This window comes from Archocentrus centrarchus, unplaced genomic scaffold (assembly GCF_007364275.1).
Source record: "Archocentrus centrarchus isolate MPI-CPG fArcCen1 unplaced genomic scaffold, fArcCen1 scaffold_24_ctg1, whole genome shotgun sequence".
NCBI lineage: Eukaryota > Metazoa > Chordata > Actinopteri > Cichliformes > Cichlidae > Archocentrus > Archocentrus centrarchus.
The window spans coordinates 4,970,696-4,996,471 of NW_022060254.1; the positions used below are offsets into that span (position 1 = coordinate 4,970,696).

The 25,776-nt window shown below is 41.8% G+C and overlaps 2 protein-coding genes across 3 annotated transcripts in view; one reads left to right on the forward strand and one right to left on the reverse strand.

Moving 5' to 3' along the window:
• The window catches only part of LOC115775636 (NLR family CARD domain-containing protein 3-like), an 866,494-nt gene that overhangs the window by 153,180 nt on the left and 687,538 nt on the right, over positions 1-25,776 (reverse strand). The window lies entirely within an intron of this gene.
• Positions 1,245-18,259, forward strand: LOC115775778 (NACHT, LRR and PYD domains-containing protein 3-like). 2 transcript variants are annotated; one of them, XM_030723310.1, is made up of 13 exons: positions 1,245-1,333; positions 1,418-1,525; positions 2,805-2,921; positions 3,288-3,416; positions 6,415-6,493; positions 6,657-6,873; positions 7,026-8,829; positions 9,246-9,419; positions 9,656-9,829; positions 10,066-10,239; positions 15,272-15,445; positions 16,355-16,401; positions 16,577-18,259. In XM_030723310.1, exons 1-13 carry the CDS (start codon positions 1,245-1,247, stop codon positions 17,146-17,148), a joined length of 3,858 nt encoding a protein of 1,285 aa, XP_030579170.1. In that variant the 3' UTR covers positions 17,149-18,259. The 2 variants fall into 2 exon arrangements, with proteins under 2 accessions (XP_030579170.1, XP_030579171.1); XM_030723311.1 differs by lacking the exons at positions 16,355-16,401; positions 16,577-18,259 and adding an exon at positions 16,262-16,343.

The window sequence follows — 25,776 nt, forward strand, 5'->3', positions numbered from 1 at the left end:
CTCACTTCTCATCCTATCACAGCTGAGATAGGCTCCAACCAGGGGTGGCTGGGGTTGAAATTCAGCCCTGGTTCTTGGCCTGGAGAGCTGCAGCGTGAGCACTGCTGTGCTTAATTGGGTTAAAAAAAATTCTGATAACCAACCTGTTCGGCCTGGAAATGACCAGCTGTTCGGCAAACCCCCTTACCTCCCAATGGCCACCATGCCCCTGGCTCCAACTGTCCAACAACCCATAATTGGATAAGTGGAAGAACATGGATGGATGGATTACACATCACTGGGAATACATCTCATTACAATATATGTATTTCTCAAAGTGTTGTAACAAAGTTTAAGGACATGATTTCTTCTATGTCCTCTTCGATGCCACCACAGTGCAGAGCACCTACCTAAACTTTATGCCCACTCAGGTTGATTATCTTGTTAATAGTGTTACACCCCACCACCATACTGTGGATCCTCTGAAAAAGAAAGAGAGCTTTGATACCCTGGTATAACTCAGAAACACACAGCTTGACACAGATAACTTGTGACCAAGAGAGGAAATGTTGTCTCAGTAATTTAATCCTAACTTTTTAGATCATTGATAATCATTTGTGGTTTGAAGCAAATTTCTGCTGTGAGGTTTTGATGGATTTCTTTGTTGTTCATGATACTACTAACTGAATATTTTCAGACGGATGACGCTGCATTCAGCTGGTGGAACTTCTAACTGATATTTGATGGAAAAAAATCAATCTAGAGGATAACTGGCAGATTAATTGATAGTGAACGTAATGTTTAGTAGCAGCTCTGGTTGGCTGTCCACATTAATCCTGAATTTGCAGAGAAAATTATTGAAAGGAAGAAGCTTGTTATTAACATCAAATCAGTATGTGTACAGTTCTCTGCAAACTAAGCAGGAATAATCAGTTTGAAGCTTTGAACTTGAATTGACTGAATAATAATGGGCTGAATTTTCCAGTCAAAGTGAATCAGTGTGTCAGTGAATTCGTCGTGTGCGCTGGGCTGCAGCTTCACAGCTCCATCTAGTGGACTGATGGTAGAAGTAGAGCAGCTGACGGCAGCTTCCTCTGCCTCACACTGCTGTCTGACTGCATTCAGCTCACACTGAGATGGAGCAGCTGATATTTGAACAACACATGATGGAAAGGAGGATTTCAGCTGATGTGCACATGAATGATGTGTGTTTCCTCTGCAGGTGAAGGTAGAAAGTGTGTGTGAGCTGGTGTGGATTCAGCAGCATGGATCAGTGTGAGGACAGAGAGGAGGGAGTCCCTCCCTCTAAAACCACTCTGTGTGGGGAACATGAGAGCCAGACCACAGCTCAGAGGTGAGATGACCATCTCTAACTGTCCATGACTCTTCTCCATGTCACAGCTCAGCACTCACATCACTGCTGCATCATTATTCACAGGAACCAACCTGAACTTGAACCCAAGCTGAGCTGTGTGTCCTTAAAGAATGATTGGTCTGAAGAGCACCTGATTCACTTTAAAGGACAGCAGGCGTCTGCTGCAGACAGGTGAGCTGAACTCTTTGATAGTTTGGTGTCTGATTTAAATGAACTATTTGATGATGTTTTCTGGTCGCTAAACTGCATTTCAAAGGAAGTCACTGAGTGAGGAATTCCATTATCCCATAAAGCATGTCCACCGTGTCCACAGAAAGTTCCAGTAAGTGGGTTTTTGAGGTTATTCAACATGTTGCCACAACATCCTGAATACAGTGCCTGAGATAGATATTGCTGTTCCACCTAATTGAATTGTATCTACGTTATTAGAGACAGGCCACATATCTAGTACATCAAAGGTGTAGGGAGGTAAAATTATAGGCATTCACATTCTGTGGAGTCATATTTTAATTCGTGCCTGCACATTCAGAATCAAGAAATGAAGGCTCATACCTATGTTTTATTATCTGAGAAGGGGTCCACTTCATCAAACAAGCGGAAATGTGAACGCCACCAGCATCTGGATAAAATGTCATCCTCTTCTTCCTGACCTAGAGCCACATATGAACTGAAGTCAGGGCTCTAACACACAGAAATGTGCATAAACATTATTTGCTCTGATAGTGTCACAGTTACTCATTGTCAGCGGATTAGACATGCGACCCTCCCATCTCCACACAGCTGACCACGAGCTAGCTAAACAACAATAACTGGCTATAAACTAAGATTATGCCAGCTATCGTTAGGCTCAAGTGTCCTAAAAATCACGCTTTCCCTCTGATAAACAGTTTGATTACATTCTCACATCATATGAGCCTTTATTTAGTTTCACTAGCACTGGCTAACAGCAGTTAACAATGGCAAAAACAACAGTGCTTATCAAAAAGTTCAGGATATCCTCAAAAACTCACCTCAGTATTGCCATTGGGCAGAAGTTAGCCTCACTGACTCATATCGGACTCTTTTCACAAAGTTTTACAGCCTCCTGCATAGTTAATTCATGTGGACAGCTGTGGTAAACAACAGACTGACAGGCTACACTCACTACAGATGAACGGCAGCCAGAATTGTTTGTGCTACAGCGGCTAAGTTTTTGCATGTGAATTGGGAGTGGTAAGAGAACAGAACTTAACTGACTGCACTGCACTGACATCTAGTGACATTTAGTGACGTTTAGTCCTGCATAGACTAAATGTATTTAGCACTGCATGGCACTCTGTTCTAGTTTGGAGTTTCCTTCTACTCGTCGTCAGCCTGCCAATAAATTTGTCTTTGGGAGGATGACGGTATTTTAAGTCTTCATCAGGTTCTGTGGCTGCAAATAAGTAATTTTCTCTTCTCTGTCTAACAGGATCTGTGGGAGACCTGATAGACCTAGACCTGAACCCAGCTGTGTGTCCTTAAAGAGTGACTGGTCTAAAAATTTTGACATTAATTTTAAAGGACAGCAACCATCTGCAGCGGAGAGGTGAGCTGTTAGTAACATGAACTCTTTGATAGCTGTCAGTTTGGTGTCTGATTTAAATACACTGCCTGATCTTGTTTCATTGTCTCTAAACTGCATCTTAAAAGATGTTACTGTGTGACAAATTTTTTTATTCTATTAAACCTGGCCAAGATGTACACTTAATCTCTTGTTGCTCGTAGGACCATCAGTAGTCATGCATAATGTAAATGTGTTTACCTCAGGGTGATGTGCTGTTCTTACCAACACTAGTTTGGAGTTTTCTTCTGCTCATGCTCAGCCTGCAAACTAGTTTCTCTTTGGGATGATGAAGTTATTCTAAGTCTTCATCGGTTGGAAATGAAAAAGTTTTTCTTCTCGGTCTAACAGGGTCTATGGGAGATTTGCTGAACATGGAGGTAAACCTGGAACTGAGCCCAGCTGTGTGTCCTTAAAGAGTGACTGGTCTAAAAATTTTGACATTAATTTTAAAGGACAGCAGCCATCAGCTGCAGAGAGGTGAGGGGATAGTAATTTTAACTCTTTGAGAACTGATTTAATTGCTTGATGCTGTTGGATGAACTGCATATATAGGCTCATGGTATCTGAGTAGCTCTCTCTCTGCCTCAGTGTTTTAAATGTTTTCAGGCTCATTACAGTTACATCAGCCCTTGTATCAATTCTAAATTTGACTGCCGTGTGTCCTATGTTTACTGGTTCTGTCCAATACTCACTGCTACTTTGCCCTGTTTTATTTACTGCTCTTAAATAAAAATCTTCCTCACTAACTTTACTATTATCGGCTTCTCTTACTAATTTGGTGACATTGGGGAGGAAAAATTTCCCTTTCCCACAATTTCTGCACTCAGAATTTAATGCTGGACACTTGGCTTTATATTTCTGCTTGTTTTTCCCATATGGGCAGTGCTTGGAATCTTGTGACAGGACTTTCTTCTGTCTATCACCTCTCTTTTTAACAGGTTGTTTTCCTCTTTTTGCAGGTTGCCTCCTGCAAGCTGAAAATTGCCAGTTACACCTGTAGACTTATTAAATATTTTCTTGTGGCTTCTGCACTCTCTAGTAAAAGCAGGCTCTCTTGTAAATAATGATTTTATTACACATTAAATATTCATCGAACTAAGCTACTACTGTCATATGGGGACAGTGTGGCATGCAGAGTGGGACCCAATTGTAGGATGCGAGACCAAAAGAAAAACAAAAGAGCAACCGAGTACAAAAGACAAGCAGTTAGGGAGGAAGCAGATAGGGAGAATAAAAAGAATAAAAAGTGGCAGCATAAGGCTGGAAAAAAAACAGTACACAGCTGATGGTTTCGAGGCCCGACACTCCCGTTACCCTTTTTGCAGGAGAAAAATAATCCCAATGGAGCGAGAAGGCTCCTCAGCAGAAGAACAAGACTCCTTAAAAAAATCACTGGAGATGAGCAGGTTTTGTTACCAAGGTTTATTAACAGACAAAGTTACAAAAAGCAAAAGCAAGCAGTAGCCTCCCGGGAGTTTGTGCCTTAGCAGTTAGCAAGAGAAGAATGGACAGCAACAGCACCCACACCACACTTACACTGCCCCAACTACTGCTACCCATCAACTTATATACTCTTTGCCGTTCTTTGTCTAAGGTTTTGTGCACAGTCAGTGATTTACAAACATTCATTAGAAACTGTCATTAATTCTACTGACATTATCTAAAAAGGCACAAACATCCCGGAGCATCTTCAATACATCAACAAGACAGTAAGAAAAATTCATCACAATAATTGTCAGAAACAACCTCCTTGTGGCCATCCTATGGTACTCCTGGAGAAGGATTTACAACTGCCCACACTTACACTGACCAGATATGAGGGAGAAAGTGGGGCCCAATTTGCCCCCAGACTTGTTGCATGGACAGATTTACACTTTCTTGATTTGCATTTCCAAAATCTTTGGCTGTGCTACATAAGCAAGTTAACCCATGGTTAGGTTCACTGGACAGATTTATCTTTACCACCAGAGTAAATCCAAAAATTGGGCACCCCGTATGACGGGTGTCCTGTGCATGAACCCAAAAAAGGCAGTTTTATGAGTACAGACCCTTAAGCATGAATTTGAATGACCAACAGGTTCAACACTGGGCTAGAGCAGAAGATGAGTATGCTTGGAGGATGATCTAAGAGGGCCTGTCCGACCAAAGGAGGCTGATACAGAGAGGTGGCATAAGCTTCAGTGTTCATGAATAAGAGCAATTCAACAGGCCTCAAACCCTCCTATCACTTCTAGACACACAATAAAGTAGCAAGTTGAATAATATTTTATTTCAGTTTAATTGTGATAAACAAAAATAACAACAATAGCTATATATGTCAGCATTAAGGTAATAAAAATCCCAACACAGCAGGGAATAAGACTCTAAAAAGACCCCAAGGGTTCAGGGGGTCTCCCCAGGAACCCACAGCATTAACAAAACTGTTCAGGGGGTCTGCTGGGGCAACCACAAATGAAGTAACACAGTTCAGGGGGGGCAGCCAGACCAAGGGGCCAACCCTAGAGGTCAAGACCCACTGTGAAGGGGAAGCAGACCAGGGGGCCGGCCACAAGGCCAAGGGCAAAGACAAAGCAGTTTTGCAGGCCAGCTGCATAGCCAGTGGTGAAGATGGGTCATCTCTGGAGGCTGTCCACTTGGCCAGTGGAAAAGACTCCCAGGAGGCTTGGCAGGCAGCCAACAAAGGAGGCAACGGGACACCTCTGGCTCAGGTGACCTCAAACTCCTGGACTTAGGCTAAGGACACTCAAGCTATGTGGGTCCCATTGGCTCCGGGCACTCTGGACACTCAGGGAACTTGAAACCCTGAGGCTGCATTGCAGGGTGTGCAACCATCTCCCTAGATAACTGGGGCTGTAGCAGCCCAGGCTCAGGATACTTGATAGACTCAGGAAACTCAAGAGACTCAGGAAACTCAGCAAGGCATGCAGCTTTTTCCTTGTATGACTGGTAGAATGGTAAATGTATTATTGTCGTCTCGGTGCAGCCCAGAGTGTGTCCTGTGTTTATCTGGAGAAAGTCAGAAAAGGAAAATGAGTCCATCTTTGTGATCATGAAGGCTGTTAGGACAGTAAAACATACTGTCAGGGTTTGCTGTGGCAAGCAAGGCAGAGGACCCAAAATCAGGACTCATGAGGCAAGGAGCTCACTTGAAATTCAAGGAAAATACTTGACTTGTTGGACATCAATAAGAATTTAAAAGAGACTAAATATACTTGTCTGATATTTTCAGAATCTGACTTACAATTTGAAGCGCTATAAACCTCTTACTCCTGAACTTTGCTGAACATTCTGACTCAGCAGGCCACTGCAAAAGCTCAAACTTAAGGCAAAGCACTAAGCTGATGTCTCTCATTTGGAAAAGTGAGGCTGGTAAACATTTACTACAGGGAGTCATCTGAGTCACTGTCTATGTCAAAATATAACATGATGGATCTTTAACCTGTACTTGAACTAATTCTTGATGATTCCTCCACAGAGTAGACCAGAAAAGCTCAGAGATTACAAGTGGTCAGTCTGCACAGCACCATCAAACACAGATGGACTCCATATTTACGGTCTGTGCATGTACAACAACTACTTTTACACCTATCCTTCTCACAGTCATCTCCATGCTGCTCTTTCTAGACCAGTGGATTTATATATATCTTAACGATAGATCCAATGTTTGGCTCCATGACTTTAGGCTGATTTGGTCATACATATAGTATTCTGTTCCAGCTGCTGGAGGACAACATCATCACTTTTGTGAAAAACGAGCTGAAGAAAATCCAGATGGTTCTGAGTCCAGGTTACCCAGGATCCTTAGAAGATATGGAGACATTGGAGGGTGAAGATGAAGAGCAGACGAGGACCAGGAGAGGGGCTATTCTGAAGATTACAGTGTACTTCCTGAGGAGAATGAAGCAGGAGGAGCTGGCTAAGCGACTGCACAGTCGTAAGATATTTAAGATATATTTAAGCTGCTGAATAACTAGAAGTCGGTCTTTAGGGGATTGAAATGTTTGGATATTTACTTCATAATTCATTAATTGAACTTTTTTGTTATTGTTGGTTTCTTCTTTGCCTCTTTGTGCTTATTTTTTTCAGAAGTGCTTTCTCCACTTTGTCAATGTGAACTTAAATTTAAGCTAAAGAAGAAGTTTCAGTGTGTGTTTGAGGGGATCGCTAAAGCAGGAAACCCAACCCTTCTGAATCAGATCTACACAGAGCTCTACATCACAGAGGGAGGGACTGCAGAGATCAATGATGAACATGAGGTCAGACAGATTGAAACAGCATCCAGAAAACCAGACAGACTAGAAACAACAATCAGACAAGAAGACATCTTTAAAGCCTCACCTGGAAGAGAAGAACCAATCAGAACAGTGCTGACAAAGGGAGTGGCTGGCATTGGGAAAACAGTCTTAGCACAGAAGTTCACTCTGGACTGGGCTGAAGACAAAGCCAACCAGGACATCCAGTTCATGTTTCCATTCACTTTCAGAGAGCTGAATGTGCTGAAAGAGGAAAAGTTCAGCTTGGTGGAACTTGTTCATCACTTCTTTCCTGAACCCAAAGAAGCAGGAATCTGCAGCTTTGAAGACTTCCAGGTTGTGTTCATCTTTGATGGTCTGGATGAGTGTCGACTTCCTCTGGACTTCAACAAAACTACAGTCTTAACTGACCCTAGAAAGTCCACCTCAGTGGATGTGCTGCTGACAAACCTCATCAGGGGGAAACTGCTTCCCTCTGCTCGCATCTGGATAACCACACGACCTGCAGCAGCCAATCAGATCCCTCCTCAGTGTGTTGGCAGGGTGACAGAGGTCAGAGGGTTCACTGACCCACAGAAGGAGGAGTACTTCAGGAAGAGATTCAGAGATGAGGAGCAGGCCAGCAGGATCATCTCACACATCAAAATATCACGGAGCCTCCACATCATGTGCCACATCCCAGTCTTCTGCTGGATCACTGCTACAGTTCTGGAGGATGTGCTGAGAACCAGAGAGGGAAGAGAGCTGCCCAAGACCCTGACTGAGATGTACATCCACTTCCTGGTGGTTCAGGCCAAAGTGAAGAAGGTCAAGTATGATGGAGGAGCTGAGACAGATCCACACTGGACTCCAGAGAGCAGGAAGATGATTGAGTCTCTGGGAAAACTGGCTTTTGATCAGCTGCAGAAAGGAAACCTGATCTTCTATGAATCAGACCTGATCAAGTGTGGCATTGATATCAGAGCAGCCTCAGTGTACTCAGGAGTGTTCACACAGGTCTTTAAAGAGGAGAGAGGGTTGTACCACGACAAGGTGTTCTGCTTCATCCATCTGAGTGTTCAGGAGTTTCTGGCAGCTCTTCATGTCTATCTGACCTTCATCAGCTGTGGAATCAATTTGTTGGAAGAGGAACAAACAACCACCACCATGTGGTCCAAATTATTTAACAAACCAAAACTACATTTGCTTCACCAGAGTGCTGTGGACAAGGCCTTACAAAGTCCAAACGGACACCTGGACTTGTTCCTGCGTTTCCTCCTCGGTATTTCACTGAAGACTAATCAGACTCTCCTACGAGGTCTGTTGACAGAAACAGGAAGTAGCTGGCAGAACAATCAGGAAACAGTTCAGCACATCAAGAAGAAGATAAGAAAGAATCTGTCTGCAGAGAAAAGCATCAATCTGTTCCACTGTCTGAATGAACTGAATGATCGTTCTCTAGAGGAGGAGATCCAACAGTCCCTGAGATCAGGACGTCTCTCCACAGATAAACTGTCTCCTGCTCAATGGTCAGCTCTGGTCTTCATTTTACTGTCATCAGAGAAAGATCTTAACATGTTTGACCTGAAGAAATACTCTGCTTCAGAGGAGGCTCTGCTGAGACTACTCCCAGTCGTCAAAGCCTCCAATAAAGCTCTGTGAGTAAATATGTGATCATCTCTTTGATTTTAAAATACAGTTGAATCTTATTTTTTTCATCACTGGTCTATATTCTAAAATATCCCCAAATTATTTCCACCTCAGGGGCAGGATAAACTTCATAATCAGTGCTCTGAAAGGAGCAATATTATTCATTTCCCATCTCTCATAAACAATTTAAATGTGAACAAGAAGGACCACTTGTATCCTTCACCCAACCCCCAGATCTAAAATCACTAAATTTATTAGGTCTACAATGGTTCCCATTTAGATATAGTGATACAATTTACTTTTCATGGAACAAATTCACATTTTATAAAAAATATTTTTGTCTCGAGTTCCATTTATTTGAATTCTTTGGTTTGTTTGGTCTATATTCAACACTTGATTTCATCTGATAACATTTTTTTTTCAGACTGACTGTCTGTAACCTCTCGGAGAAAGGCTGTAAAGCTCTGTCCTCAGCTCTCAGCTCCCAGTCCTCTGGTCTCAGAGAGCTGGACCTGAGTAACAACAATCTACTGGATTCAGGAGTGAAACTTCTGTCTGTTGGAGTGGAGAGTCCACACTGTAAACTACAATCGCTAAGGTCAGATCAAATGATTATTTTATTGACAAATATAACCAATCATAATTGTAGGTAATGAAGGGAACTTCATCCACATGTGGTATCTTTTTATTTTTAGTATTTCTAAGTCACAGTACATGGCCATTCTGACTTAACTTTAACATAAACTAAATATTTCTTAATCTAGTGGCACCTTACCCCACCAGGAACATACATTAACACCTGTGTTATTTGTGTTCTCATTCATTACTTTTCAGACTGAGTGGCTGTAATCTCTCAGAGAGAAGCTGTGAAGCTCTGTCCTCAGTTCTCAGCTCCCAGTCCTCCAGTCTGAGAAAGCTGGACCTGAGCAACAATGACCTGCAGGATTCAGGAGTGACACTTCTGTCCACTGGACTCAAGAGTCCACAATGTACACTGGAATCTCTCAGGTCAGATCAAGATAGATTTAAGAATTTAGTAAACTTCATCAATGTGTTGCTGTATTTTTACTATTTCTGGCTAAGTCACAGCAAACTGCCACAATTATGACTTTTTAACACAAGAAAATAAATATTCCAGCAAGTTCTGAAACAAGATTAAATATTTCCAAATTGATTATGTCCTTGCTATATCATGAATACACTTTAACACCAGTATTATTGTCTTCTTGTTCATAATTTTTCAGACTGAGTATATGTAACCTGTCAGAGAGAAGCTGTGAAGCTCTGTCATCATATCACAACTCTCAGTCCTCTAGCCTGATAGAGCTGGACCTGAGTAACAATGACCTGCAGGATTCAGGCATGAGGCTTTTATCTTGTGGACTGGAGAGTCCACATTGTACAATGGAAACTCTCAGGTCAGACTTTTGCACTGATGACTATTTATAACCTGAAATAAGGAAGAAAGCAGAAGGTGGCAGGACAAAAGATGTGCTAACTATGGTAAATGGTGTGTCATCTGGCTTCGTGGATGGATAAAGCTGGAGATCATCTGCATACATTTTCATTGCTATGCACAGCATCTGCATAGCAATGAAAATGTATGCTATGCTTTCTAATAATTTTACCTAAGGGAAGCATGTATAATGCAAATAGAACTGGTCCTAGCACTCCAAGGTATGGAAAGTATTCAGACCCCTTTAAATTTTTCACTCTTTGTTTCATTGCAGCCATTTGCTAAGGTCAAAAAAGTTCATTTTATTTCTCATTGATGTACATTCAGCACCCCATCTTGACAGAAAAAAACAGAAATATAGAAATGTTTGTAAATTGATTAAAAAGAAAAACTAAAACATCACATGGGATATGTAATCCTAGTGAGAGGGGTTGGATGAAGAGGATGTGGGACCTATGGATTTTTCAAAACCCAACTTCCAAACTGACTGCGAAACAACTTGTGGCTCAGTGTTCCAACATATGATGGAAGCAGCTGCTATTACAGTTAAAGATTGATGAGGTACAACACAAATGCTGCATCAAGGGGCAGCCAGAACAACAGGTCAGGGGGGAGAATTGATCATCCCCACACTCCGAGATTGGGTACCAAGCTCCAATAATAACAACAAGAACACTGAATACCAGAGCAGCTGACGTGATAAGATCATGGCTAAGAAGGCGAACTGGACCCATCAACGCCAACTACCAAGACTATGTGAAGTACTCTCTGAAGACCTACTAGAGGATGTGAATGCAGCACTACGGACAATCCCTACCACTACCATTACTGAAACCAATCAGTGTATAACATGGCAGCAGTGATCATTGAGATGCTTGGCTATAAGATGAACAGCATTACCCTCCATGGAAACGGCGACTAGAGGCTAAGATCAAGGCAGCATGCAGAGAAGTTAGCCAGCTTCTCAGAGTTGCAGAAGGGTGGGATGAAAAAAAAAAGTGGTGCCTAAGAAGTACAAAAGACTGTCCATACCTGAAGCTTTAGAGACTGCCAAGCAAAGACTCTGAGCCTTGGCTAACCACCTGAAGATGTATAACAGAGAGATAGAAGCCAGGAAAATAAACCGGATGTTCTTCACCGAACTATACCTTGGACGGTTCGGTGAAGAACATCCGAACCATCCAAGGTTCGGATGTTCTAATGCTCAGTGGCTAGTGGATCTAACAGCGGACCACAGCAACCTTCGTGAACAGGCCCCAGTAACCATCACAGTGGCAGACTCTTGTGAGACAAAGAGTCTCACAAGAGCTGGACAGCACTGATATGATTTACATCTACTGGCTGAAGAAGCTAACGGCACTCCATGAGCGCCTGGCAGTACAAATGAACCAGCTGCTAGAGGCTAAGGTGGCCACAAAGGATCATGTGCATAGTGAGAACCTCAGGCAGCAGAAACCTGAGAAAGAAGAGGAGGAGGAAGAACAGGAACCATCATGGAAGGACAGGCCTCTGCACGGCATGTACCACCAGCAGATAGAAGTGGCTGACATAGAGAAATCAGCACAGAGGCACTAATCATGGCAACACAAGAGCAAGCTCTGACCACAAGATCGATAGAGGCTGGGGTGTACCACACCAGGCAAAACCCTAGGTGCAGGCTGTGCAGAGATGCCTCTGTATACAGGAACATCTGTGCTGAGTATGACCTGGAAGTCCCAATGTCAAAATGGGACACACCCCCAAGGGTGGTTGAGAACATCAGACCTAAGATCCTTGACAAATACCAAGGAGTCAGAGAGGAGTTGGAAAGGATGTGGAAGATGAAGGTAACAGTGGTCCCCGTGGTAATCTGAGCGCTCGGAGGGGTGACTCCCAAAGTGGGAGAGTGACTCCAGCAGATTCCCAGGCCTCTGCTAGAGGACACGAGCTAGGAGGGTCCTAGCACAGAACCCTATGGAGCTCCATAATTAACCTTAGTGTGTGAAGAAGACTCCCCATTTAAATGAACAAACTGGAGCCTATTAGATAAATATGATTCACACTACTGCAGTGCAGTACCTTTAATACCTACAGCATGCTCTAATCTCTGTAATAAAATGTTATGGTCAACAGTATCAAAGCTGCACTGAGGTCCAACAGGACAAGAACAGAGATGAGTCCACTGTCAGAGGCTGCAAGAAGATCATTTGTAACCTTCACTAATGCTGTTTCTGTACTGTGATGAATTCTGAAACCTGACTGAACCTCTCCAAATAAACCATTCCTCTGCAGATGATCAGTTAGCTGTTTTACAACTACTCTTTCAAGAATCTTTGAGAGAAAAGGAAGGTTGGAGATTGGTCTATAATTGGCTAAGGCAGCTGGGTCAAGTGATGGCTTTTTAAGTAGAGGTTTAATTACAGCCACCTTGAAGGCCTGTGGTACATAGCCAACTAATAAAGACAGATTGATCATTTTTAAGATTGAAGCATAAGTGTACTTATTAAGTATACATTGGCCGCAAAGACCCAGAGCCTAAGTCTAATTAGGAAGCATCTAACCAAGCTAGCTCTCTAAGCAGCAACAAAACAGAACCAGCTTCATGTGGTAGGTGACATTAGGATTCAGCTGGATTTGAGCTTTGATTCCTTTGAAGAGTTTGTTTTTATGAAACATTCAGTTCATTCTGATGTCACATGTAGATATCGTTAATCTACTGCACTGACTGTCATGGTCCTGGGCCGGTGGCCCAGTGTTTGCTTGTTCTTTTGCTATGGTCTGTGGTTCTTTTCTAGTTATGTTTGGTGTCAAGTCTTCGTCTCTGTGCCCTTGTCCCACTTCCTGTTTTATTTTGGTATGTCTGGTTTCTTGTGTAGTGTATTTGGTTTTGTTTCCCCTGGTCTCGTCAGCAGGGTTCTAAATTAACACCCGCCAACCCACCAAATGCGGGCAACAAATCATTTTGGCGGGTGTTAATAAAAACTTACTAGCCAATTTTGCCAGTGATGCAAGAGGCATTACTTGCATGATACATAAGGCTCCGTTGTCGGTCATTTACCCCCTGGCAGTACTCCCTACATTTCCCATGAACACTAGCCGGCTCCTGATAGTGAGCCGTTTATTTTTTCTTTTTGTTCGTTTCTTTTTTTTTTTGTGGAAGCCTCACGTGATTGGTTAAGATGAATGGTAACATATGATCGTCTACGCTGAGCGGGAGTGGAGGGTCCACGGACACACTGCACAGTGAGTAAACAAACACCAGAGAGGGAGGGGCTCCTGCAAAATGGAGACATGAAAGAGCCAGAGGAAGTTGCGTGTTACATAGAGGCTACACGCGGGAACGTGAGGAAAATGAGGCCTGGAAAGCGTAGCAAAGACTGGACACATTTTAACCTTATACCTCCAAACATGTGAGAAACGGCGTACTTCAAAAGTGCCGGCATTTGCGGACTTCCGGTCACAAATACCATAATACCACTACATGTATATATTTAGTGTCTATATGTTTTTACATTAGTAATTCATTTTACACTTTTTTTTTTTAATTAAAATCTAAGCAGCCATTTGGGAGCAGAAAGAGTTGGCTCTTCTTTGAGAGCCGAGCCTAAAGAGCCGGCTCTCTGAAAAGAGCCGAAATTCTCATCACTAGTCTCCTGATGTCCTTGATCTTTTTGATGCTCTCCTCACCATCCCTGCAACAACAGCTGACTGCGAAAGAGGGTTCAGTGTCATGAAGCAGGTGAAAATTGACTGGCGCTCACGCCTTAAAGATGATATCCTCTCTGACCTCTTGAAAATACAGTTGTGCTCACCTGACATAACTGACTTTGGCCCGTCCAAAGCCATTGATATGTGGCATGCTGACAGCGTGTGCTCACGCAGGCCTAACTTTGTGCGCAAACGTGCACCAAAAAATGAGAGTAGCTCAGATTCTGATGCCGCTTCTGAAGAAGAAGAGCTCTGAAGACATGGTTCAAATAATATATATAGATAGATAGATAGACTGATCCCAAACCTGTTTACACTTTCTGTGTATATTTTGGATGGATGGATGATACTTTATTGATCCCACAATGGGGAAATTACAGTTAACAGAACACCCATCCAAGAAGACAAACAGAACAAACATGGGGAGATAGGTGAACTGTGGCCATGCTGCCCCCCTTCTGGAGGCGCTGCCATTAAAAAGACAGAAACAATAGTGAAAACATATAGGGATGAGTGAGGAAAAAATTTATGGTATGTGTTGTGTTTTTCATGCTAACAATGTTAATAAAATTATCAAATGCATTCAGTGGCACTCATTTCTCTTATTTTTACCACATAAAATTTGGCTAGTGGAAATTCTGATTGGCCGGTAACTTTAGAGAGTTACCAGCCACATTGGCTGGTGATCAAAAAAGTTAATTTAGAACCCTGCTCGTCAGTGTCATTGTGTTCAGCTGTGTTACCTGCTGTTTCCACTTTCCCTTGTTATCCCGTGATGTATTTAAGTCCTGTGTTTTCTCTGCCTGTTGTCGCGTCGTTGATGTTGCTTCGTCAGTTTTCCTGCGCTGTGTGTGTCCCTGTGTCCTGGGTTTTTTTTTGTATTAGTTTTGACAATAAATTCACCTTTTGTTTCGAACCGTCATCTGAGTCTTCTTCCTGGGGTCTTATACTGTTTGCCACACACACCCAAGCCATGACACTGACACTGAACTTTACTGGGAGTTTATTGGGTTTTTGAAGTTTAAGTTTATCTCTATATTTCTCCCTGTTAATCTCAATATGTGTCCTTAATATTACTCACATTTAGCATGTAATGCTGCTGTCTCATGAACAGTTGGTTGTTGAATACAATTTTTTAAATGTATCTTTTGTTGAGTTTTGATTACACATTAGTTACTCTTTGCACCTTGAATCGTGCCCCTGAAAAACTATGAAAAAACTAAAACTAATACTAAAACTAAGCATTAAACCAAGATAAAAACTAATAAAAATTAGTAAAATGAGTTCACAGTTTTGTGTGTCTGCAGGCTGTCAGGGTGTTTGATCACAGAGGAAGGCTGCACTTCTCTTGCTTCAGCTCTGAGCTCCAACCCCTCTCATCTGAAGGAGCTGGACCTGAGCTACAATCATCCAGGAGACTCAGGAATGAAGCTGCTGTCGGCCGGACTGAAAGATCCACGCTGGAGACTGGACACTCTCAGGTATGAAGGGAAAGCCTGATAGAGGAGGGAGGGGTGAAAATGCTTTCTGTGTCCTTCACGCAGTTCTTGTTTGCCTTGTGTAAATGTGACATGAGCAATGGCACATGCATTAGCTCTAACTAAAAGGAAGTCAGTGGAAATTGATGGGTTAGCTGTAGAATTTAAAAAAATATTTTGGAAGCATATCAGTGCTATAAACCACAATCAGAAACTCAGAAATTTATGAACAGAATGGAAGGTAGTTTCTGCTTTTCACTGACAAGCCCAAACACAGTGAAATACAGAAGGCTCTGCTAACACACATTTTCATGAAACTTTAATTTAATGTAGTGTTCAACCTTGCAACTTGTAGTTAGATGTGGTTTAATATAGTGCTGTACTAACCCTATTAAATGGATGTCCTTAAAGTTCACACCTAGTGGGTAGAAGTCCCAGATGAAAGATGCAGGTGAGGAATTGACAAAAATGAGACTTTAATGTCCAAAAGGCAAAACTCAGGAAACACTCAGCAAACACAATGTCCATAAAACAGAAATCCAAGGCACAACATGGGAACAAAAGAAGCCGAAGCAGACAAGACATCTTGACTTCTGACAACACATCTTGATCATTATTTCACAATGATCTTCTCAGTTATTCCTCAATGTTCAGAGCAAACAGCAGCACTTTGCTAAAAGTAATGTGGCAGGTGAGCTAAAGGATCATAATGATCACAAAATATTGTTTCCACATGAAATGCTCTCTTTATCACTACACTAAATGGTGGAGCCATGCTTTGACTTTATGGATTATTGCTGTTACACAACTGCTTCAAAGAACTGACAGATCCAGGATGAGTCTAAGTGTGTAATGGCCATGTGTGCGTGCTGAAGAGAAACTGCTGGTCTGAACCCCCCCTCCTCCCTTCAGGGCGGAGCCTGCTGGAGTCCAGTGGTTGAACCCAGGTCTGAGGAAGTGTAAGTGTGTTTTTAATGTGATTGATGAAAACAAAGCAGCACACATTCAACCATCTTCAAACTGTCACATCACTCATTCACATCTCTGATGTCAGGAGTCATCATCAAAGTGTCAATCAATGAACAGATGATGGATCAATAACTGCAGCTGGATTGTGTTTGTTCTCTCCATCAGATTCCTGTCAACTCACAATCGACACAAACACAGTAAACAGAAACCTCAAACTGTCTGACAACAACAGGAAGGTGACATATGTCTTGGAGAAGTTTAAGTCATATCCTGATCATGGAGACAGATTTATTGACCGGTGTCCTCAGCTGCTGTGTAGAAATGATCTGACTGGTCGCTGTTACTGGGAGGTCGAGTGGAGCGGAAAAGCTTGGATATCAGTGAGTTACAAAAGAATCAGAAAGAAAGGAAACATTAATGACTGTGTGTTTGGATGGAATGATCTGTCCTGGAGTCTGAAGTGCACTGATGATGGTCCTCATTCTGTCTGGCACAATAAAAGGCAAACATCCATCTCCTCCTCCTCCTCCTCCTCTGTCTCTAACAGAGTAGCAGTGTATGTGGACTGTCCTGCTGGCACTCTGTCCTTCTACAGAGTCTCCTCTGACACTCTGACCCACCTCCACACCTTCAACACCACATTCACTGAACCTCTTTATGCTGGATTTGGGGTAGGGTTCATGAATGATTCTTGGGGATTTTCATTCTATCGTGATTCCTCAGTGTTTATGTGCTGAGTTTAGTCTAAAGAGTGTCTTCCTGTTAGAGAAATATGCTGACTGTTACGCAGATAGTTCAGTCTGCACATTCCGTAAACTGGAACTGGGCCTGATCCTGTCTGAATCTGTGATCCTTATCCATTTTGGATTTGACCTGCTGTGCAACTGGACTCTGACCTGGACACAGACTGTCCATAATCTTGCTCCAAGGACAACTGCAAGATTAACCATGCAGCGCTGCAGCACTGATGTGACAGCTAGGTGGCCTCCTTTAAAACATGGCCACATGGCCACATGATTATAACCTTGAGAATACCTTCATGCCCTGCTGGGTGCGAACCAGTGGGATGCCACTGATTTGGCACTTCAATCAGTGTTCAGCCCCTTTACACCTTTACTTATGGGCCAGGGCTTAGTGAAAACAAAATTCACAAAAGAGGTGGCCCTGGAGTAGACAAGACAAAAACTAGCCCTGGTGCAGTAAGTCAGACCAGGTGATTAAACTTGGTGGACCTGGGTGGCTCCTTGTTTGTTTTTGAAACTGTGGCATATGTTGTTTGGAAGTGCCAGGCACACTTCCTTGTTTTTGATCCTGTTTTGCTTGGAAAACCCGGAGTGGATTTTCTTTGTTCTTTTTGTACAAATGAACTGAAGAACTTTAATGAACTGAAATTCACTGAGCTAACCTAAACTGAATCACTTCACTTGGATGATTGCTTTGATGTGTTCTTTTGTTGCATGGGTAGTTGAATATATTTTCTTTTGCGTTATTGACAAGCTGAACTGGGTTGTTTTCATTGGGTGTTTAGCCTTTATGTTACTTACATCCTTAGTGAGGTTTGCAAGGCAGCCAAGTTGTAAAACTCAATAATCTTTTCAGGAGAGAGACCTCACCAAAAAACAAAAATTACTTTAAATCCGAATAAACCTAAGCAAACGGTCACACCAAAATAACAGTGAACCAGGCTCACAGTCTGTGGGTGCCTCAGGCTGAACCAAGCAGGGTTGACATTTAAACATGTGAAGTACTGTTTTTAAAGCTGAACATATCCAACAGCTTCTGTATGAATCAAAGTCTGTTTATGAATATGAGTCATGGCTGCATGCAAACTATTCAACTGATGTAAAATGTTCAGATGAGACAGGACTGGTGCTCAGTGCAGGATCCGACTGTTTCTGGCATAGGGAGTCACATCGGCCTCTTTCCCACCAACAGGGTTCCGGAGCCGGTGCCTTAATTTGAAGCGAGAGGAGTCACAGGAAATATTAGAAAAAATATGTTTGTTTTTTTTATTTTAACCCCCAAAAAATGTCAATTACAAAATACTGAGCTCATAGAAGAGGTCAAAGAAACAAAACTGAAATCAGGCAAAAATGTGAACAAACAAACTAGCTGCACAAACAAAACATAACTGACCCACCTAAGAAATGACACACAGGGCTGATATGGCTGATCAGATCATTATCACACAATAGGAGTAACTAAACAGAATACACCAAACCCCGTGATACAGCTAAGTTTGTTAATAAACTAAACACAACAAAAACCAAAAAGCAAAATCTTAAGGCTCCAAATACAAATATTCACTTAAACTGAAAACCTTTAGTTAACTAAAGAAACTCTAAGTCCCCTCCGCTCTACAGGAACTGGTGGTGCAGTCCAGTTTGTCCATTGTGTTCAGGTGTGGTCAGCCCTGGCCAACATCTTTTGTCACGCAACTCCCAAGGATCACAGCAGGTAAGAAATGGGAAAGAAACACAAAATAATTATGAGCATAAACAAAAATGAACCACGGTTTGAGAAAAATAAAAGTGAACTAAATGTGCGCGCTTACAAACAGAACATATGCATTTAAACCAACCAATTTACTGCAAACTAAAATGATGGTGTTTGTATGAATAGTGCATAAGGGAGTTACTGACTTTGATGGAGTGTGGCCATAGGTTTGGCCATCACAAAGCCTCTGATTGAATGGAGCAGAATACTCTGCATTATGTTGTTAAGTCACCATGAAGTGTGAGAAAAGCTCCAGTGGAGCAGAAATCAGGTCCATTTAAAGGCTCCAATCAGACTGCAGTCTGTAAGAGCATTTAAATCAGCAACAGTTTCCTGAGTCGTCTCACCTTTGTCATTGTTGCTGATCCAACTGAAGGCAGAAACAAGAAGGCAGCTGGTGGTTTTCCATCAGAGGACAGGAGACATGAAGGTGCAGGGTGAGGAGAGAAAAAGCAGCAGAAAGATGGAGCAGAGCTTATTGTGGATGAAAATGTTGTTGTGTCTTGTTCTCGTATGTGTTGAAGAAATCCTTCGCCGACACTCTCAATGAATAACATAAAAAGACAATGTCAGAACAGACTTCTCGAGATGTCTGGGAGAGGAATGCCAATTGATTCAAACTCCTCGAGCATCTGAAAGTTTCAGCTAATATACCATCAAACATCCTGTTTCCTGTTGCCTATGTTCCTGACATCTGTTTCCTAATGCACATGACTTCCCCAACACACAGTAAACTTATCTATACATATTATCCTTAGCTTTTCAAACTGAACATACATAATCAGGAAACTTCTGATCTGAGGGCTTGTGACCCCAGGGAGGCTCTTTGTGCCTAAATGTCCTTTCTCAGCAAAACAGCAAAAAGACACAAAAATTACAAACATGTTGTGCACCAGATACAAAGTAGCAGAGGGCACTTTCAGAAATTGTGAGGATGGAAAGACATAAGAGCCTCCTGTCAAAGGGCTGATCTCTCATTAGAAACATCTTTGCAGTGACTCCATTAGTAGAGCTCAAACTATTGTGCTGATTGAAGAAATTCAAAAAAATATGAGTTGCTGCTTAAACCTTTTAGGTTTCTGCGTGTTCGTTTAGCAAACAGGAATGAGTCCAATTACTACATTTAATGAGCCATTTGTCACACAGTTTCACAGCTTAATCTGGGTCAGAACCGCATGCCATCCCAGCGTGTTACTGGATATGACATGAAGAACTCACCCACTCTTTTTCAGTTCACCGTTTCATATAGTCAAAGCTTATCAATGTTGGTTACATCATTATACAAAACAAGATGTGGAAAACACAGAATTTCAACAGCTGCTTCCTGAGGTGACCTCAGAGTCTCCCATTATCGTTTGTGTAGTCTCCATCAGTGGCTGACCGTTGCCCAGTGAGAACACCAAGTTCCCGATGACACCAAACTCAGGCAAATAAATGTGTGATGGTAAGCGCAACCATATACCATGAGTATTTTCCTTCATGATGAAAAGCATCATTACATTTGGTTAGTTTGGGCTCTGGAACTTTAGCTTTGTGGCTTCAGCCGCTCTCAAAATGGATGAAAGACAAAGAATTCTGTTGGAAAAGCTTGTTGGAGAATTCTTCCTGTAAGAAATGAAAATGATTCCATGTGTGAAACTGATAAAAAAAAGCTGCAGAGTTTGAACCGCTGGCTTTGCCACTGCCTTTACAGAAAAGTGCAAACTTGGTGTGATCAGATTAGAAAGAGAAACTGGGAGGATCCAGACACTAATGTGGCACATTTATTGTTCCTGAATCAGCTCCATAGTTTAGCTCTGTGCTCACATCTTTGGAAAGAGCTGGATTTGACTGATAAGTTGGGCTTTAAGATGATAAACTTGCATTAGCTAACACAATGTAGCGCTGGAACACAGGAGCTATTATTGCTGCAAATGGGCCTCTGTACACACATGGAGATATTGGAGCTATGTGTCAAAGGTTTGGGCTCAGCTACAAAAGGCCCTGATTTCAATAGAAAACTGGCTTTAATAGAATATTACATGAAGTTTATCAGCAATGATTTCACACATTTTTAATCAAATCATTGATCATCAGTCACTGATATGTAAGGAAATATCTATGCAGGCACACAGAAGCCCATTTTTAGTCCCTCTGAATCCCTCCTGTGCTGTGATGTCACAGTGATGTCACTGGGCTGTTCTAAAAGCTCCTGAAATGCCTGCAGTTGGTTCAAAATGCTGCAGTGAAGCACTGACAGGATCTAGAAAGAGAGATCAGATTTCCAATGTATGGGTTTCTCCCCATAAAATCCAGGATTGGATTTCCAATCCTTCTCCTCACATCTGGCTGCGTCACGTCGCTCGTGTCATTGTGATCAGAACGATCTTCAGCAGCTTCATGAAGATGTTCATCTCCACTGTAGATCAGCTGGAGTCAAAAAGCTCGTCTGAATCCAAAGAACAAACTCAATTCAGTGAACATCACGAACAAACTCAACATTTGCTTTAAACACTTTACTTCACACAAGAGCTGTTCCCAATATTCTGTCAGCCTACATTCATGGAAAAGGTAAGAGTAGATGTAACAGCAATCCCTTGTGGTGCAGTTTGTTTCTGATCAGGTCTCAAATATGGCCTATTAATATTATAGCAACATACGCTGTGACAGCGGTGCCATTGAAACCAGATGATGATGTTAGCTATCACACAGAGTGACTGCAGACCTAACCTGCTCTGGAGCAGCTGATGGTCCACATTAGAGAGCAACAGGTCCAAAGTTCATCTGCTGCTCACATGAATCCTGTGATAGAAGCTTTATTTCCCTGAAGCTTTCTTCAAAGCACATTTCAACATGTTGAGCTCATCAATGAAAGTTAGACTCTGCTCACAAACTGGAATCAGGTCTTTTTGCTGTCACAGCTGCACTGGTCGCTTTCTTCCTGGCCTTGTACGGTGAGCTGTCTCTGCTCCCCTGTTGGATGGAGGAGGTTCCTGCTCTTCAGTCTGCTCATCGGATCTGATCAGCCTCATCGAGCACACTATAAAGGAGTAGCATTTGCATCCAGTCTCTAACAGATTGTCTGCCTCTCTGCAGCTCATGTGGCTCACGTTAGTGTTTGTTCTCCACACGCTTCCTCCTCTAAACTTTTCTTTGTCTCCAGAACTCAGCGGTTGGTAGTGATGGACAAAGCTTTTCTGAAGCATCTTTGTGTTCTTTGAGGCACGCACATTGTGAATGAAGATAAGATAAGATAAGATAAGATAAAACTTTAATGATCCCACGACGGGGAAATTTGTGCATTACAGCAGCTCAATACAGAGAAAAAAAATGAAAAGGATGAGTAAGAACAAATAACTAAACTAAAAACTAAAACTAAAATTCAATAGAATAAAATAAAATAGCAAAAAACTATACACATATACATAAGCACTATATACATAAATATATATATATATATATATATATATATATATATATATATATATATATATATATATATATATATATATATATATATATATATATATATATATATATATATATATATATATATATTTACATATACACACATATACACACACGTCAAACACTATATACAGATATCAAAATATTATATACATTTGTAGCCGGTAAGGTGCACAGCATACACGGTATGCATTATATGGGTGAGTGTAATAAATAAAATGTATCTGACTGTATGGATAAAGTGATGGCAGTGTAGGTAAAGTGTCCAAGTGACTCAAGACATTATGATGTGTTATACAGTCTAACTACTGTTGGGATGAATGACCTGCGAAAGCGCTGAATATCATGATATCAGGTTTTCTTTCCACACAAACATGGAAGGATGTGTGTGTTGTGATATTAAGAAGAGAGTGTTGGAAAACATAAACTGGTGTGTTTCCTCTGGAAGCTGCTGCTGCCTTCTGGGAAGAGAAACTGGAAGTGTAAACTTATGTTGTGACTCCATTATTGTTGTTTCTTGATATTGATGCTGTGGACTTAATGAAGAAATTGTCAGCTGATAAAGTCTTCTTTAAATAACAGTTTTATTTACAAGAAAGAACAGTGTCATACCAAGCACTCCTACTCTGTGCCTGGGAGAGATGACCAGTTGTCATCTCTTTGTCTCTCCAGGAGAAAGCAGAGAGGCATTTCCTGTCTTATATACCACAGAGTTCTACCCCCAACATCTCTTTCCAGTACCCCATGCTCCATGGATAGAACCGGTTTGTGCCAGTTTTCAGCAACTGGGGGAGTCTTGGAATGCATACCTTTCCTTATTTGGTCATAGGAGTGAGGAGGACTTTAAAGTAAAGGGCCTCAGCTAAGAAGTACTCAGCTACAATGCATATCTGTTACAATGATAGATAAAAGCCTATATGGAGTTTCAAACACAGGTAAATCAGATACTACACTTCCCCCACAGCTCCTGCCTGCTGCTCACCCTCCCACAGAAACTCCCAGTCTGGAGTTACTGAGTGACTCCCAGTCTGTTTAACTCCAAACTTCCAAATGAAATCTGTAAATAGTTCTTCTCTCGTGTCCTCGTTGGTTCTGCTCGTGGCTCCGTTAGTGACTGGTGAACCTATCAGCCTTCACATCTGTGTGATTCAGCTGTTACAAATGTGTGTTGTAGAGCAAAGATCCAGAGCTGCTGAGGCTGCATTAAATGATCCACTGATGACGTCATTGTGCTCAATGAAGTCAGTGCTGAAGATGACAAAGATCCATTTAGTGCAGATTTGTTTGGGGGGATCATTCCAGAACTGGAGGACATTTTACATCCCAGACATTAAATGTCACATAAATCCATGTGCAACAGATTAAAGCCTGCAGTTCCTGAGTGAATTATATTTGTGCTTAGACCCAATCTAAATAAACTGGGAGAAAATACCAAATGTGTCTGGAGCATCCCTCAAATTGCTGTGTTTCTCTTGTGCCACGCCCTCGATGACAAATTTGAACCTGAAATAAAACAGTTCAAATACATAAAAAAGTCCTTTCTTTTGTATTATTTTGTTCATAGATTCTCTTGTAATTGTAGAAACATTTCTTCTAATCAACATAATCTTTTAAAGATGAATTATTATGCAAATTAAAATCATCAAAATGAAACATGCTGAAAAATTGGGAAAGATACATTTCAAAAGTCATTAATTTAATTTAAATAAAGTCATAAGTTAAATCAAATGGTTATTCGGTTAGAATGTTTCTCTCTGATGGGAAAGAAATCATAATGAAAAAATAAATTAATGTAATTTTTTCAGCTGCCTGAATGTTGGAAACAGGTTTTCACCTAATTTAGCAAATAAAAAATAAAACCTATAATATAAATTATACCTTTGATGCCTGAGCTGAGTCAATCAAACTCTCATAGTTTATTACATATTACTGATAAATACTTAACAGAAAATTTAGAAAGAGAAGGTTTACTTTTCTAAAGGTTTGAAGCCAAAATCCTGGACTGACCCTGATCAGCAGGCGGTGACTTTCCATGTGCTGATCTCTTCTTTCAAACTCAGCGTGCTCCAGAGCAGGTTAGATCTGCAGCTCTGAGCTCCAATCTTAAACTAAGTCCATCACAATTTGGGATCCTGAGAGTTTTGCTCTGCAGCATCTGGGCTAAAGCCTTCCACTTGCTGCTACTATTTAGTCACAATCAGCTGTGAAGCTAGTAAACAGAAGGTCCTGTTTTCAAATCCCAGCCAGTCCCTCAAAGCTGTGTGTTTGTCTCCATCTGCTGCTCCCTTAGGTTTGCTGCAGAACACTAAACTTTCATCCAGACCTGTTTTGGACAAAGTCCCAAATAAGTGTTGGTTTAATGTTCACATGATCAGTTTGAGTTTCAAATTAAGAGCCAAATTAGCTGATTTAGAGTTTCCAATGAGCTGCATGTTTTTGGATAATGGGAAAAACTGGAGAACAAACTGCAGGTTTTTGATGCTGTAACAGGAATTTCCCATTTTTGGGAGTCAGTAAAGTAGCCTCTAACTAATCATCTAAAAATAGGCAGGAAATGTCTTTAATTGAGTTTTACCTTTAATTTGTCCAAATGAGTGAACAGAAGCAGCCTGAGGAGCCACTGCTGCAGGTGTTTCTGGGATGTATGAATCTAAATGACATCTCAGGCTCAGCTGCTGAGACACAGCACAGCTGGTACTGAGGGGCCCACAGTGTGCCAAGAAAACCTCCCCACACCATCACAGCACCATCAGCCTGCAACAACACGCTGGACAAACATCTAAGAGTCCATCTTCAGGACTTTGGAGTTTCCACCCAGCAGACTCGTGTCATCCTCCATCACATTATTAATCAGTGTCAGAGCAGTCTGAGGCTCCTAACTCCTTATCAACTCTCCTTCACTCCTTTCCTTCACCTCATGACGTTTTCCATCCACATAAAGTGATCAGGAAAAGGAGGAAGGACGGATTTGGACTCATTTCTTTGGGAGCTCAGACTCGACTCTGGGGTACCCCCTCAATCGCAGCCACTTCCTGTTCAGTGGAATTGACCGGAAGTGGGATGTGTCTGCTGTGAAGCGCGTGGGTCTGTGCTCGCTGACCTCTTTGTGTGTTTGGAAAGAGTTGCAGCTTGTCATCTAAAGGTAAGCAGGAGCTAACTTTAATGTGAGTTCAGTTAATCTGGAGCTGAGTAGTGATGAGCAAAGTGAGGCTTTGTGAAACACTGAAGCGTTCGAAGCATTTGTGCTCGTCTTGTGTGAAAATCTGTCCTCCTTGTGTCGGGAGCGCACACCGCGGCGAGAGAGGCGGATCCGACTATTTTCACGGCGCTTCTGATCGATTTCTCGGTAAAACGCGGCTGTAAAAGACTTGGTGGTAAATAAATTTGTTTCCATGTTATGGAGGGGAAACAGAATATTTCGA

Bases quoted from the DNA above. Each gene is read 5' to 3' on its own strand.
- LOC115775778 (XM_030723310.1), top strand. From the start codon at position 1,245: ATGGATCAGTGTGAGGACAGAGAGGAGGGAGTCCCTCCCTCTAAAACC. The intron at 6,874-7,025 runs GTAAGATATTTA...TATTTTTTTCAG, and splicing joins GGCTAAGCGACTGCACAGTC to AAGTGCTTTCTCCACTTTGT. The intron at 10,240-15,271 runs GTCAGACTTTTG...GTGTGTCTGCAG, and splicing joins TGTACAATGGAAACTCTCAG to GCTGTCAGGGTGTTTGATCA.